At 59.8% G+C, this 12,500-nt stretch overlaps 3 protein-coding genes across 3 annotated transcripts in view; 2 read left to right on the plus strand and 1 right to left on the minus strand.

The window, feature by feature from the left end:
• Nucleotides 1-976, plus strand: part of PTSG_08763 (uncharacterized protein) — a 1,210-nt gene extending 234 nt beyond the window's left edge. The window contains exon 1 of the mRNA XM_004990090.1: nt 1-976. This exon is cut by the window's left edge and continues 234 nt beyond it. Coding sequence (XP_004990147.1) covers nt 1-872 — 872 coding nt within the window. The 3' untranslated portion in view covers nt 873-976.
• A 41-nt stretch (nt 977-1,017) lies between these two features.
• PTSG_08764 (uncharacterized protein) lies at nt 1,018-2,334 on the minus strand. Its single transcript, XM_004990091.1, has one exon. The coding sequence runs from the start codon at nt 2,276-2,278 to the stop codon at nt 1,247-1,249; it is 1,032 nt and encodes a 343-aa protein (XP_004990148.1). The 5' UTR covers nt 2,279-2,334; the 3' UTR covers nt 1,018-1,246.
• Nucleotides 2,335-2,338: 4 nt separating this feature from the next.
• The window catches only part of PTSG_08765 (uncharacterized protein), a 10,812-nt gene continuing 650 nt past the window's right edge, over nt 2,339-12,500 (plus strand). Inside the window, exons 1-9 of the mRNA XM_004990092.1 lie at nt 2,339-2,563; nt 2,758-2,882; nt 3,041-3,234; nt 3,506-3,600; nt 3,739-3,790; nt 3,938-3,996; nt 4,211-4,271; nt 4,424-7,469; nt 7,665-12,500. The exon at nt 7,665-12,500 is cut by the window's right edge and continues 139 nt beyond it. Coding sequence (XP_004990149.1) covers nt 2,390-2,563; nt 2,758-2,882; nt 3,041-3,234; nt 3,506-3,600; nt 3,739-3,790; nt 3,938-3,996; nt 4,211-4,271; nt 4,424-7,469; nt 7,665-12,500 — 8,642 coding nt within the window. The 5' untranslated portion in view covers nt 2,339-2,389. The remainder of the gene's footprint in view (nt 2,564-2,757; nt 2,883-3,040; nt 3,235-3,505; nt 3,601-3,738; nt 3,791-3,937; nt 3,997-4,210; nt 4,272-4,423; nt 7,470-7,664) is intronic.

The following is a 12,500-nucleotide window of genomic DNA, read 5'->3' on the forward strand; positions in this document are numbered from 1 at the left end:
ATGCTGCGTCTTCAAGCTCACCGACGGGGTCTGATGCTCCGGCAAAGGCGGAGGATAAGAAGCTGGAGCCATCACCCGACACCAGCACCGCTAGCGATGCAGAAGCAGAGACCAAACAAAAGCAGGCAGAACCAGCAACGACAGAGCCAGCGAAACTGGAAGCGACAGAGGCGGAGAAGAGAAAGGTGCTGCTGAAGAAGCTCAACACGCTGCTGTTGGACGACAGGAAGTTCCCCAAGGCAGCGCCGGTGCTGTGCAAACTCATGGAGACAGACCTGCGCAGGGACACGAGCGAGGAGTTCTTTCCGCTGCTGCAGAAGCTGGACGCGCTGGCGTCCCGCCGCCAGGGCAACCCGGCCAGCATGGCGGCGTATCGCGACATCTTCTCACTCGCGCACCGCAACATGGACGCTTTCTCTGACAAGCACACGTTCCAGCTGCGCACGATGGTGCTGTACCACGTGACGTGCCACCGCCTCAACACAGACGACACGTACCAGTTTGCGCAGGCGGCCAAGGTGGCGCACGAGGCCATTGAGCAGCTGGACACGGCCTTCCCCAAGCAGAGCGACATCCTCCTGGGCATGGAGATCACCCAGTATGTGCCGACAGACGCCGAGAAGCGTGAGCGGCTGGACGCCATTGTCAGGGTGCTCTCCACGCTCTTCCAGCACCGCAAGAAGCAGTGGGCGAAGACGAGCGTGGATCTGGCGTTCAAGCTGGCGGGGGACCGTCGCCTCATCTTTGACCAAGTCAACCGCGAGAGAATTGACGACATGTACGACAGCATCAAGGAGCTGCGCTCGGCAAGCACGCTCGGCACCAAGCGCTCGGCAAACCCACGCGGCATGTTCAAGTCGTGGGCAGCATGACCATGATGATGATGATGATGAACGAATGATGATGATGATGGTGATGATGGTGATGATGACTATGTCAATAGTGGTGTATGTGTGTGTGTGTGTGTGTGTGTGTGTTCCTCGTCGACCGTCGTCTTTCGTCTTCAACACCACCCCGCTCGTGTCTACCTCAGTGATTCTGTCTGTTTAAGCAAGATGAAGTCCTCTTCGATGAAGGCCTCAAACCAATAAATGCAACCGCCTAGCCGGCTTCTGAATACAACTCACACGCAGCAACACACACACACACACAGCAACACACACACACACACACACACCACTGCCAACCTCTCCTAAACCCCCAACACCACCACCACCACCAACACACCTTCAGCCATGCGCTCCACTCAGCACGACTGCAACACATCCGCCAGGGTCAAGCCCTGACCGCCACCGCCACCTTTCTTCTTCTTCTTTTTCTTGTTCTTTCCTTTGCCGTTCTTGCCGCCTTGTTGTTGCTGTTCCTTGGCGACGGCTTGTCCCAGCAACTGCTTCAGAGCTAACTTCTGCTTGTTGCGTTCCTGCCGCTTCCTGTCTTTCTTCGTGGCCGCCTTGCTTGACACCGGTTGTTGTTGCCGCTGTTCTGATCTTGGTGTGGGCTTGTCAGCTGGGGACGGGTGCGTCACGCTCGGGTCATGCTGCAGCGCTGCAGCGCCGGCTTGAAGCTGGCCATTATTACTGGCGCCAGTTGTTGCAGGCGCGTGTGTTCCTTTTGCCGCCGCAAGCTTGACGCTCGCAGCGGCCGCCTTGTTGCCGCGACGCAGAATTCGCCTTGCTGTGCGTGGCGCTCTGCCTTGCCAGCACCGCATTCCGCACTGCGAGCACACAACCTTCACGACAGGCGTGGCTTGGTGGCGCCGGCGTGCTCGTACACACCGGGGCGGGTGCGCTGCAAAGACGGACCCACATCTTTGGCAGAACTGCTGCTTCGCGTCGCCATGAAGCGCACAGTCCCCCTTCGCAGACATCGCTGCAAATAATTGTGCCGTGGTCGAGGCGCCCGCATCTGAGTTGTCACCTCTGCTACTCGCCATGGTTTCCCTTCCCACAGTTGACACGAGTGCTCGTGCTGGTGCTGGTGTTGGTGACGGTGTTGGTGCTGGTATTGATGCGCTGAGCCAACCCGTGCGCGTGTGCTCCTTTGCACCACCATCACCACCTCCCCCACCGCTTTGCTGCTGATGCTTCTTGCCTTTCTTCTTGTTCTTCTTGGCTGCCTTGCTTTTGGAAGCACTCTCCTCGTCCTTCTCCGCACTCTCCTCCACCATGTGCCCGAGCGGCGCCAGCATGTGCCGTGCCATCTCTGCCCCACCGCCCTCTGCCAGCAGCAAGCTCGCCGCCCTCGCCAGGAACGCACACGTCACAGGCGCAGCTGTCATGCTCGTGTGAGCGTGCGTGCGTGCGTGTGTGTGTGATTTGTGTGTGCGAAACGTGCAGACGTGAAATTCATCAGCCGTTATTCTCACAACCACACACAACAGCGACAAACGATGAGGAAGACGACCACGAGTGCGGGTGACGGTGGTGGTGGCGGTGGTGGTGGGAAGAAGGGTTCCCGCTTGCCTGTGCGCTCAGCCCAGCCACAGCATCAGCCACAGCAACCTCAACACCGACATCGAAAAGTTGGCATGCAACAAGGGACATCCTTGCCTCCAGCCGTCAAGGTAAGGGGTGTGCGTGTGCGAGTGTGTGCGAGTGTGTGTGCTCTCTGTGTGCTCTCTGTGTGCTCTCTGTGTGGTCTCTGTGTGACACACACACACACACACACACGCAACGCAACACACACGCTCTCTCTCTCCCTCTCTGCCCCTGCCGTCCATCTACCCTCACCAACAACTCCTTTGGGTATCCACAACAGGGCCCGGTTCAAGCCCGAATTGTTGTCACGGTGGATCAGATCGCATGGGCCATGCGTGACCCGCCCCGCCGCTTCACTGTCAGCCTCGCTTGGTGGGGCGACCCACAAGCCCCAACAACGTTCAGGTACGTCGCCCACCAGGCCCCCTCTCATGCTTGCTTTGGTCACCTTGCACGGCACACTGAACTATTTACCCACACACATACACACACACACACACATACGCACCTTTTCTTACGTGTGCGTCTGCATCCGTGCGTCTGCTTCGTTGCTGCGTCCTCAGTCCCAAGGTGGTGACAAACAAGACACGCGGCAAGAACAGGCAGCGGCTGCAAGCTGCAAAGCAGAACCCGCCCTCCAAAACATACGTGGACACGACGGCAGTCTTCCCCGTGCGATGCGGCAAACCCCAGCTCATGCAGTACCTGGCAGATATGGCGTGGATCGGCTTTGACGTCGCAGACAGCATCAAGCGAGGTGGGCGGGGATGATGGCGCTGGCTGCGTTGTGTTGGTTTTCGGTGTTCATTGCCTGCGTTCCGCTTGGCTGCATGGCCACACATGTCAACAACAACAACAACAGAGGTTGCCTTCTCACACACGTTATGATCATATGCATGCGCTCCTGCTCGTCCCACGTCGTCATCATCACCGTTTTATCCCCTCACGTTTCGACTTGTCTGTGCTGTGTGCTTCCTGTATGGCTCACATCACATCACATCACACACGCTCTGTACGCACTCCGCCAGTTGTGCTGGGTCGGGCGGAGTTGAAAGCGCCAATGCAGCTGGACCGCAAACCTGTTGAGCGCTGGTGTCCCGTCATGACCGCCGACATGCACAAGGTATTATTATGTGCTGTCGTGGCGGCGTGTTAGGGCTGAGCTGTTGCTCTTGTTGTTGCTGCTGCTGTTATTTGCTTGTTGCTCTTGCTGTTCTTGTTCCTTGCTGAAACCCTCACCGCATGTGATAACGCCATTCAGGTTGCCGAAATACACGTGCGCATCCAACTCCTCACCAGCATTGAACCACAAGGTCCGTGTGTGTGTGTGTGTGTCTGTCTGTCTGTCACCAGTGGTCCCAAGCCGTCCTCACTCACACACACACACACACACACACACACACACACACACACACACACACACACACACACACACACACACATACATACACACACAACAGGATCGCCAAACAAGCATGTTGTTGCGCGTCGGTCCCAGATTCCAATCCACCCAGAACACGTGCGTTGCCCCCCCCCAGCGCTTTACTTTGTGCACTTCACAGCAGTCCTTGTTTTGCCTTTCACCTTGCCTCTACTGTTCCAGCTTACCTCACACCATGCGCTCACTGTCCTAAACCCAATTCATCGTCCTTCCCTCAACTGCTTGACCACCTCCCGTGCCCTTTGTCCTCTGCGGCTCTTTTTTTCAACTCCTTGTTCTTGTTCATCACCAGGCGCCACGTCACCCGCTGCACACGAGCTTCGATCCCTTTGGCTCGCCAATGCCGCAAGCAGGTGACACGCTCACGCCTACATACCCGTGTGGTCGGATGTGCATGTTGCTTGTCCGGTTGTTTTCCTTCACTCGCACATGCACATGCACACATGCTCCCTTACTCACGCACACACGTTCCGCATGCCCACGTGCATTTTTGCGTTGCCTGCAGGCATGACGCCTCGGGTTGGGCGCCATGGTGCAAGCCCGCTCAACCGCTCCAACATCCCCCAGCTGCACATCCATGACACCGATGATGGTGATAGTCATGACGATGGTGAGGTCCTGGACACCAAGAGGCAGCTCCTGTTTAACCAGCAAGAGAGACTACAACAGCAACAACACCAGCAAGAGCAACGACAGCAGCAGCAGCAGCAGCAGCAGCAACTACAACAGCAACATTACCAGCAACAGCGGGGCATTCCTGAGTTCAGTGCTGCCGCCAATGACGATGACGATGGCGGTGATGATCTGCTGTCGCAATTGATTGAGAGGAGCGAGCGGTTACAGCGCGACATTCACGACCTCAATTCCGAACTCGTCGGCGTCGCAGACACTCATGACCGCACAGCTCCCAAGAGCGCTGGACGCTATCCATACGCGTCATCGTCATCGCCAGCTCGCATGCACATGCACCAGCAACAACACGCCTACCAAGCAACAGCAACCACAGCAGCAACAGCAGCGCCCTACTCGGCGCCCCTTCACGCTTATATTGGGGCTGTCGACGATGCTGCTGACGATGCCACGGCGGCGCTACTTGGCCATGGAACCATGTACGCTGGTGATGATGGCGGCGGTTGTGCGGATGGAGTGAGCGCAAGCGTGCACCGACTGCTGCTGGATGCAGACAACACGTTTGACTCGAGTGATTCTGTGATGGACAACGACGACTTGATGGCCGATCTTCTATACGACGCATACGACGACGAAGGCGCGGAAGATGAAGATGGCAACACCACGCAGCATGGCGATGGTCAGGATGTCGCTGGTGAACGTGACACTGTTGCTGCTGTGACTCGTACTCGTGCTGCTCGTGATGATGGCGGTGGAAGAAAGAAACACGAGCACGGCATCAACGGCGCTGCTGCAACCACAGCGATGGCAGCGGCTTCCTCTGCTGGCGCTCCCCACGGCCTCGCCCAAGGCCGACAACAACATCCGCAGCAGCAGAGCGCAGAGGGTGATGGTGGTGGTGCAACAGCTGGGCATCACACTACGACCGCCACCACTGCCAGCAGCACATCGCCACCGCTCTCCAAGACCAAACCACCACCAGCAGCAGCAGAGGTCACAGGTGGTAGTGAGTCCCAGGTGCCGCTGCAACTACACAAGCTCGTGCGCATCCTGGAAACAAACCGCGCTGTTGTGTATGCACACGACATGACGCTGCGTCAGCCATGCACGGCGATGGACGAGGGTAACCCGTGCTTCCTCGACCTCAACGTGCCGCTGCAGCCTGCAGACGCTGCTGGGCGCACCCTGCACCACATGCGGCTGCCGGGGCGCGTTCACCGCGGCCGCGTCGTGTTTGACTGCCACGATGCAGCCCCGCTCGCCTTCACAGATGCGGTGGTCAGCTGCTGGCTGCGGAGTGTTGTTGTCGTGCGGGTGATGGTGCCACAGCGCAACACCACGCACCGTGGGCGCCTCTACATCCGCAACACCCATGATGACAATGATGGTGGTGCTCGGGGTTGTGATGACGGTGATGGTGACGATGGCGATGATGGCGATGATGGCGAGAGGAGCAGCAACGGCGAAGCGACGCCACAACTGCATGTCGTGGGACTCGCATCGTTCCCACTGGAGGAGGTCCTGCGTGCACCCGAACTGCACCACACATTCACACTCCCCGTCACCAGCCTGCAACCAACGTCGCACGCCACCATCGACAGTAACGGTGCTGTTGGCGACAATGATGGCGATGGCAGTGTGGTGCATAGCAGCAAGCCGCTCGGCACGCTCTCCCTCAGCATCCGTCTCACCTCTGTTGTTGAGGATGCCAGCCACCCTGCATCGCCGCAGCGGCACCACCACCACGACACACGCAAGGCCACAGCCCTTTCCGCTGATGGCACAGAGGCCCGTGGCTCCAACGACCACCAGCCGCAGCCCTCCTCCGAAACCCAAACAGCAGCAGCAGCGGCAGCACAATCAAGTGGTGGTGGTCGCTCCCCGCCTGTGTATCACCTGCTGGTGAGTGTGGCGGATGCACGAGGCATTGCACCGCGTGGCCCAGCGGCAGCGCCAACGCCGCGTAATTTGTATGTTGTGACGCGTGTGGTCAGCGATCACGAGCCCTTACACAGCGACGTGCAGTGGAATACCAACACGCCATCCTTCAACCACCAGCACACCATTGCTCGTCTCCGCACACACGGCTTTCTCGAGCAGCTGCACCAGGGGCTGTGCGCGGTGGAGGTGTGGGACCGGTGTGGAGCGAGGGATGCGCAGGACACCTTCCTTGGTCTGGTGAAGGTGCGCACGAAGCCGCTGTACGACTGCTTTGTCGATGCCGCCGTGGCCCGCGCCGTGCTTGACGGAACACTGCCCGTGTTTGCTGCCAACGACCACCAGCCGATTGTGGACCCCGTGAGCGGCGGTGTTGTTGGACACATCCGTGTGGTCGTGGCCATGGGCTCGTCGCGTCAGATGATGCTCATCACACGCACACACGCGCACCGTGGCGCCACGGCTGGCGTTCGTGACACTGGTGGTGATGTTGCAGGTGCTGCCAGCGACGTACGACAACAGCTATCACAACGGCAACAGCAGCAACAACCACAGCAGCAGCAGCAGCAGCAGCAGCAGCAGCAGCAGCAGCAGCAGCAGCTTGATTCGGGCGCTGGGGAGTTGATGGTGTCGCGAATCAGCACGCTCGGTCCACGGATCGATGCACGGCCAGATGTGCACCCGCCGCCATGGCTCAAGCAGCAGCAGCAGCAGCATGGCTTTGGTGGAGACGGTGGCGATGAAGAGGGCGTGGATGGTGGGGCCACGCGGCGCGTATATCGGCACATGTTTCAGGTGGAGGTGCAGCGAGCGACAGACCTGGACTTGTTTGCTTCAACGCTCTATGGTGAGACAGACTGTTTTGTGGAGCACGACACCGTACACTCGTTGGTACGCACGGCCAACGACACGGATGGCCGTCGTGAGTGTGGTGCCAGTGACCATCGTGCACAAAGGCATCGCCTCCTCTTACGCAAGGCCAGGTTGGTTCACTGTCGCGTGTGTGTGTGTGTGTGTGTGTGTGTGTGTGTGTGTCTGGCTAAAAGCAATTATCTTGTGTCTTGTTGTTTTTCCTTGTCACATCCATCCCTCACACACGCACACACACACACATCCCTCACACACACGCACATCCCTCACACACGCACTAACACACATACACATACTATTCATTGCAGGACTGAGCCAGTGTTGTGTGTGCCGAACCCCGAGCTCAACCACACTACCAACTGGACAGCGACGACAGCTGCACCAGACACCATTCAGCCCATGCTCGCCAGTCTGCTGCCCCACAGCATGCGATTTGCCCTGTACCAACGCTGCTACTACCCAAACGTGGCAGACACACTGCAAGGCCGCGCCACCCTCCCCACCGCCCAGCTGCAGCACCTCATCAAATGCGTGCAGGCAAGTGGACACACACGGGCCAAGAACACATCACGACAGCGCCACGAGCACACCCACCACCGACATCACGACGATGACGATGCTGATGATGCTGATGATGATGACATGAGCGGGGGCCGATGTGGCGACAGGGATGCCACACGCGTGTCATCGCGATCACAATCACGATCGTCGTCGCCATCAGCATCTCGATGGACGACAGATGACGACGGGGGCGATGAGGGCGTGCGTGTGCGTGCATGCTGCGGCCACCAGCAGTGGTTCCTGCCCTTGATACCAACGGCAGCAGCATCACTCTCCTCGGCAGCTGTGTCGCCCATCGGCCATGTCACAGTCTCCATCCGCTACGCGTGTGTCCCTGCCACCGCTGATGCGCACACCATCACCGATGATCTCGCTGCCCCGACAGCAGCAGGAAGAAGGGCAGGTGGGCGCAGGCAGAAGTGGCAAAGTGGATTTGCGAGCGGCGGTGGTGGTGACGATGAGGAGGAGGAGGACGACGAGGACGGGGTGCGGCTGCGTGTGCATTTGAGGAGATTGACTGGCCTGCAGGCGGCTGTGCAACACCTGCTGCAACAGCAGCGCGTGCGTGCCTTGGAGGTGTGTGAGGAGGCCGGCGTGAATGCGGTTGTGCGCATCTCCCTCGCCCGACCGCTGCAGGGCGAACAGCACGGCGCCACCATCCCCTTTACCGCCGCCGGCACACACGAGCGCGGCCGCTGCTCGGAGTGGTGCGAGACGGGCGTTATTTCCCGCAGCTTCTGCCCTGAGTTTGACGAGCACTGCACGTTCCACCTCGGCCCGCGCACCGTCCCCGCGTCCTCGCTCGCCCGCCGGTCTGGTGGTGGCCGCAGACATGGCGACGCAGGCGCTGGCGACCTCGTCACAGACACGCACGTGCTGGTGGTGGAGGTGTGGCACCGTGCAGAGGAGCGGGCGAGTGCGCTGCCAGAGAATGCCCGCATCAGCATTCATCGCCACAACTCGGCCGCCCGCACGCCAAAGCAGACCACAGCAGCAGCAGCAGCAGCGGTGGCGGCTGGCGTGCAGACAAAGGAGTTTGTGCGGGGAGACATCCTGCTGGCCGCATGCCGTGTTCCCATTGCCGTATCGTTTGAACGCGATGGCACTGCTGTTGCGTTCCCCCAGCACGTGTGGACACCGCTCATGGCTGCGCCTCTGCCCAATAAGGACAGCAGTCGCCTCTTCCACCACCACCATCATGACAAGCAGCGGCATGCGTCATCATCCTCCTCGCTGCTGCCACGATCATCATCAACATCGTCAATGCCGCCCACCGCACAGTCTTGGCGCGTTGTCGGTGCTGTGGAGATGGAGGTGGTGGCAGAAGGTCATGATGTCGGTTCTGGTGCTGGTGGGCGCGGGCAGTCTGCGAGGCGGCGTCGCTGTGATGATGAGGATGAGGAACGCACGCCTGTGGCGGCAGCGTTTGCTCACCCATGGCTGGCTGGTGCTGGCCACATGTGCCAAGTGCAGGTGATTGTGGAAGATGTGTACCTTCCCTCCGATGCGTCAAACACCACAACAACAACAACGACGACGACACAGGAACCAGCGTCGGCGTACCGTTCCCACCGCCACCACCACCACACCCATCAGCAGCAGGCACAGAGCGCACCATCACAATCAGCAGCAGCAACAGCAGCAACCAGAACGCGGTACGTTGCCCGGTATGTGCTGCCTGATGGCCGGTTGCAGTGCACAGAGGCGCGCATGGCGGACACGAGTGGCCACGGCCTGCCCATTGTCAGCCTGCAACACCGCGGCGTGTTCACCTTCCCGCTCACGGCAACGGCGCTCGCAGCATTGCAGCGGCAGCTGGAGGTGCAGCTGTGGAAGATAGCCACAACAATGACAACACGTGATGGCGGTGAAGAGAACAATGGTCCGGAACAGGGCCAATCGCGTGCACAGGAGCAGGAAGAGGAGTGGCTGGGGTCGGCGTTTATTACAACAGCGCCCTTGCTTCGCGGCACAACATCCCTGAGCCAGCTGTGCCCCGTCATCAAGCCACACGCCACGAACCTCCTCAACGCCCGCATGCGCGTGCACGTGATCCTGGATGTGCTGCCGGAGCAGCAGCTGCTGTCGCTGCCGTCGGGGCCGCCGGGGCCAAACGCTCGCGTGGGATTTGGTGCTCGTGGTGGCGGCGACGGTGGACGTGGTGGTGGTTGCGATCAACAATCCCAGGCTGCTACCGGTGACACTGGTGATGGACAGACGCCTGGACACCCAAGGGAGCACATCGTCAACTCTGGCACACACCCCATGCTCGTGTCTGTGGAGAGCGTTGCTCACATGAACATTGCTGCTAAGGAGACAGGTGGCAGTGACGGTCGTCGCGAGGGCATGCAATGCGGCGTGTATGTGTCATATCGCACCAGCAATGAGATTGTGTCGACGCAGGTCTCGCCTGCTGCCGGTGGGAAGGAGGCCCTGTGGAATCACACCCGCACCGTGAGCGTGTATCTGCCGCGCCCGCACCCAAACGCGTCCATGACCTCTGGAGCGCTCGTGTTTGAGGTGTGGGCTCGCAAGCTGCCGCTCAACAATGGTGACAGCGACGGCGATGGCAGTGCGGGTGGTGGAGGAGGAAGAGGAAGAGGAGGTGGAAATGGCAACGCAGGTGGTGGTGGTGGTGATGACCGCCTGCTGGGGCGCGCACAGGTTGAGCTTGAGCCGCTGCTGTATGGCCTCACGTGCATTGACGGGTGGTACCACATCGCCACCGCCAGCGGCGAGAAGGTTGGCCAGCTTCACGTGCGCATTGAGCCTCTGAAGGCACTGCCAGCGCAGCACCAACTGCAACGGCGGCGCCCGCACAACGAGAAGGCGTCAGTAGCAGTGGCCGCAGCGTCACGACAGCGCCAAGATGCTCACGAGACACGCGCGCAAGCGAAGACCACGTTGAATTCAGCAACGGCAGCAGCAATACAAGAAACAGCTACAAGATCAGCGGCAGCAGGAGACTGGACCAATCTTTCGACGACAGGCGCCAGGGTTTGCAGTGCAAGCACGAGCGGACGATTTGGGGCTGTGTCGTCGCCACCGCCTGATGTGTCGCGGTCGTTTCTGCACACGAAGTTGGCAGAGAACCTGAATGCACTTGACGCTCTGGCCCAGTCTCTGCATGCACGCCTCATCACGCAACACACGGCAGATGAGCAGGAAGGGGAAGGGGAAGCAGCTGATGGTGATGGTGATTGGCGCGGGGGTGACGGTGACAGGCGGATTTATGGCGAGGAGACTGTGGTGGGGATTGCACATGCAGCTCAGCAGCACCGGCATGAACGCGGTGGTGGTCACGGCCGCCTTCTCCACCGAGAGGACCGAGGCGATGTGCGGCCTGGGTCGCCACTGCATCGCGATGGTGGGGATGATGATGACGGTGATGTTGGCGCTAGTTGGAGCGTTGGGCGTGGTGGACGTGGTGGGCACGAACACGAGTGGACGGAACACGAGGAGGACAGGGGTGCACACGAGGAGCGGCAGTGGCGGTCAGCTCGACGCGTGCACATCATCGATGAAGGTCGACATGGCGCGAGGGGCAAGGACGGCACATGTGAAGGTGGTGATGATGGTGATAGTGATGAAGATGAACACGATGGCACCCAGCGCCGCCAAGGTCGTGCAGATGACCCCTTGACTTCTCAATCCGCCCACACAACGTCGTCGGCGCACGCGACACGAGGCATGGGCGCAGGACACGATCGCGCTGCTGTTGCTGCTGTTGATGACGAGGATGACCTTGATGTTGCGTTTGGTGCGGATCGAGTGTTGTCGCGCGCGCGATCACTGCTGCAGCGCCTCAACGCCGGACAGACCATGACCGCAGCCGTTGGCGCTGAGAAGGAAACCGCTCACAGCTGCGGCCCTGATGATGACGATGGCAGCGGCCGTGGTCGTATTGGTGGTGGTGACCGTGGCAACGACGCTGATAGCGACGTGATGGCGGGAACAGCGACCAACAGGACGTTTGTGATTGCCGCACACGAAAGACGCCAAACGAGCGAACACGAGACAGCAGAGATGGTGGATGCAGTCTTGTTTGCCTCTGAAGACACCTCACAACAACAACAACAACAACAACAACAACAACAACAACAACAACAACAACAACAACAACATCGTAGTGGTGGGTTTGAATTCTTTGACAGCGATGCGCTTTCGCTGCCATCTGAGCCGGCGTCCCCGCGTCCACGAAACGAGCACAAACAAGGCGCTCACACCACAACTCATGATGATGATGATGATGATGATGGTGGTGGTGCTCGAAGTGGTGCCCACCAAGCCGCAGACGGTGTACAAGTCCACGCGTCTGCATCACCGGCTACGAGGAGACGGACATATGAATACAGGGACATGTACGCCACCACATCCTCCGCCACGCCGTTGCGGGTTGCCGACGATGGTGATGACGACGCTGGCTTGGCGTCTCTCGTTGGCTCCACGCCGCTATCGCGTCGACTTCGTGGGGAAAGACGCGACCAACAACAAGACACCGCCCGAGTGGCTGCGGTTCCCGCGAAGGCAAGGGTGACAGCAACCACGCCAAGCACGCCACCACATCGGGCGCGTGCACCGCG

Source organism: Salpingoeca rosetta (assembly GCF_000188695.1).
Source record: "Salpingoeca rosetta unplaced genomic scaffold supercont1.25, whole genome shotgun sequence".
Taxonomy (NCBI): domain Eukaryota; class Choanoflagellata; order Craspedida; family Salpingoecidae; genus Salpingoeca; species Salpingoeca rosetta.

Bases quoted from the DNA above. Each gene is read 5' to 3' on its own strand.
- PTSG_08764 (XM_004990091.1), bottom strand. From the start codon at position 2,278: ATGACAGCTGCGCCTGTGACGTGTGCGTTCCTGGCGAGGGCGGCGAGC.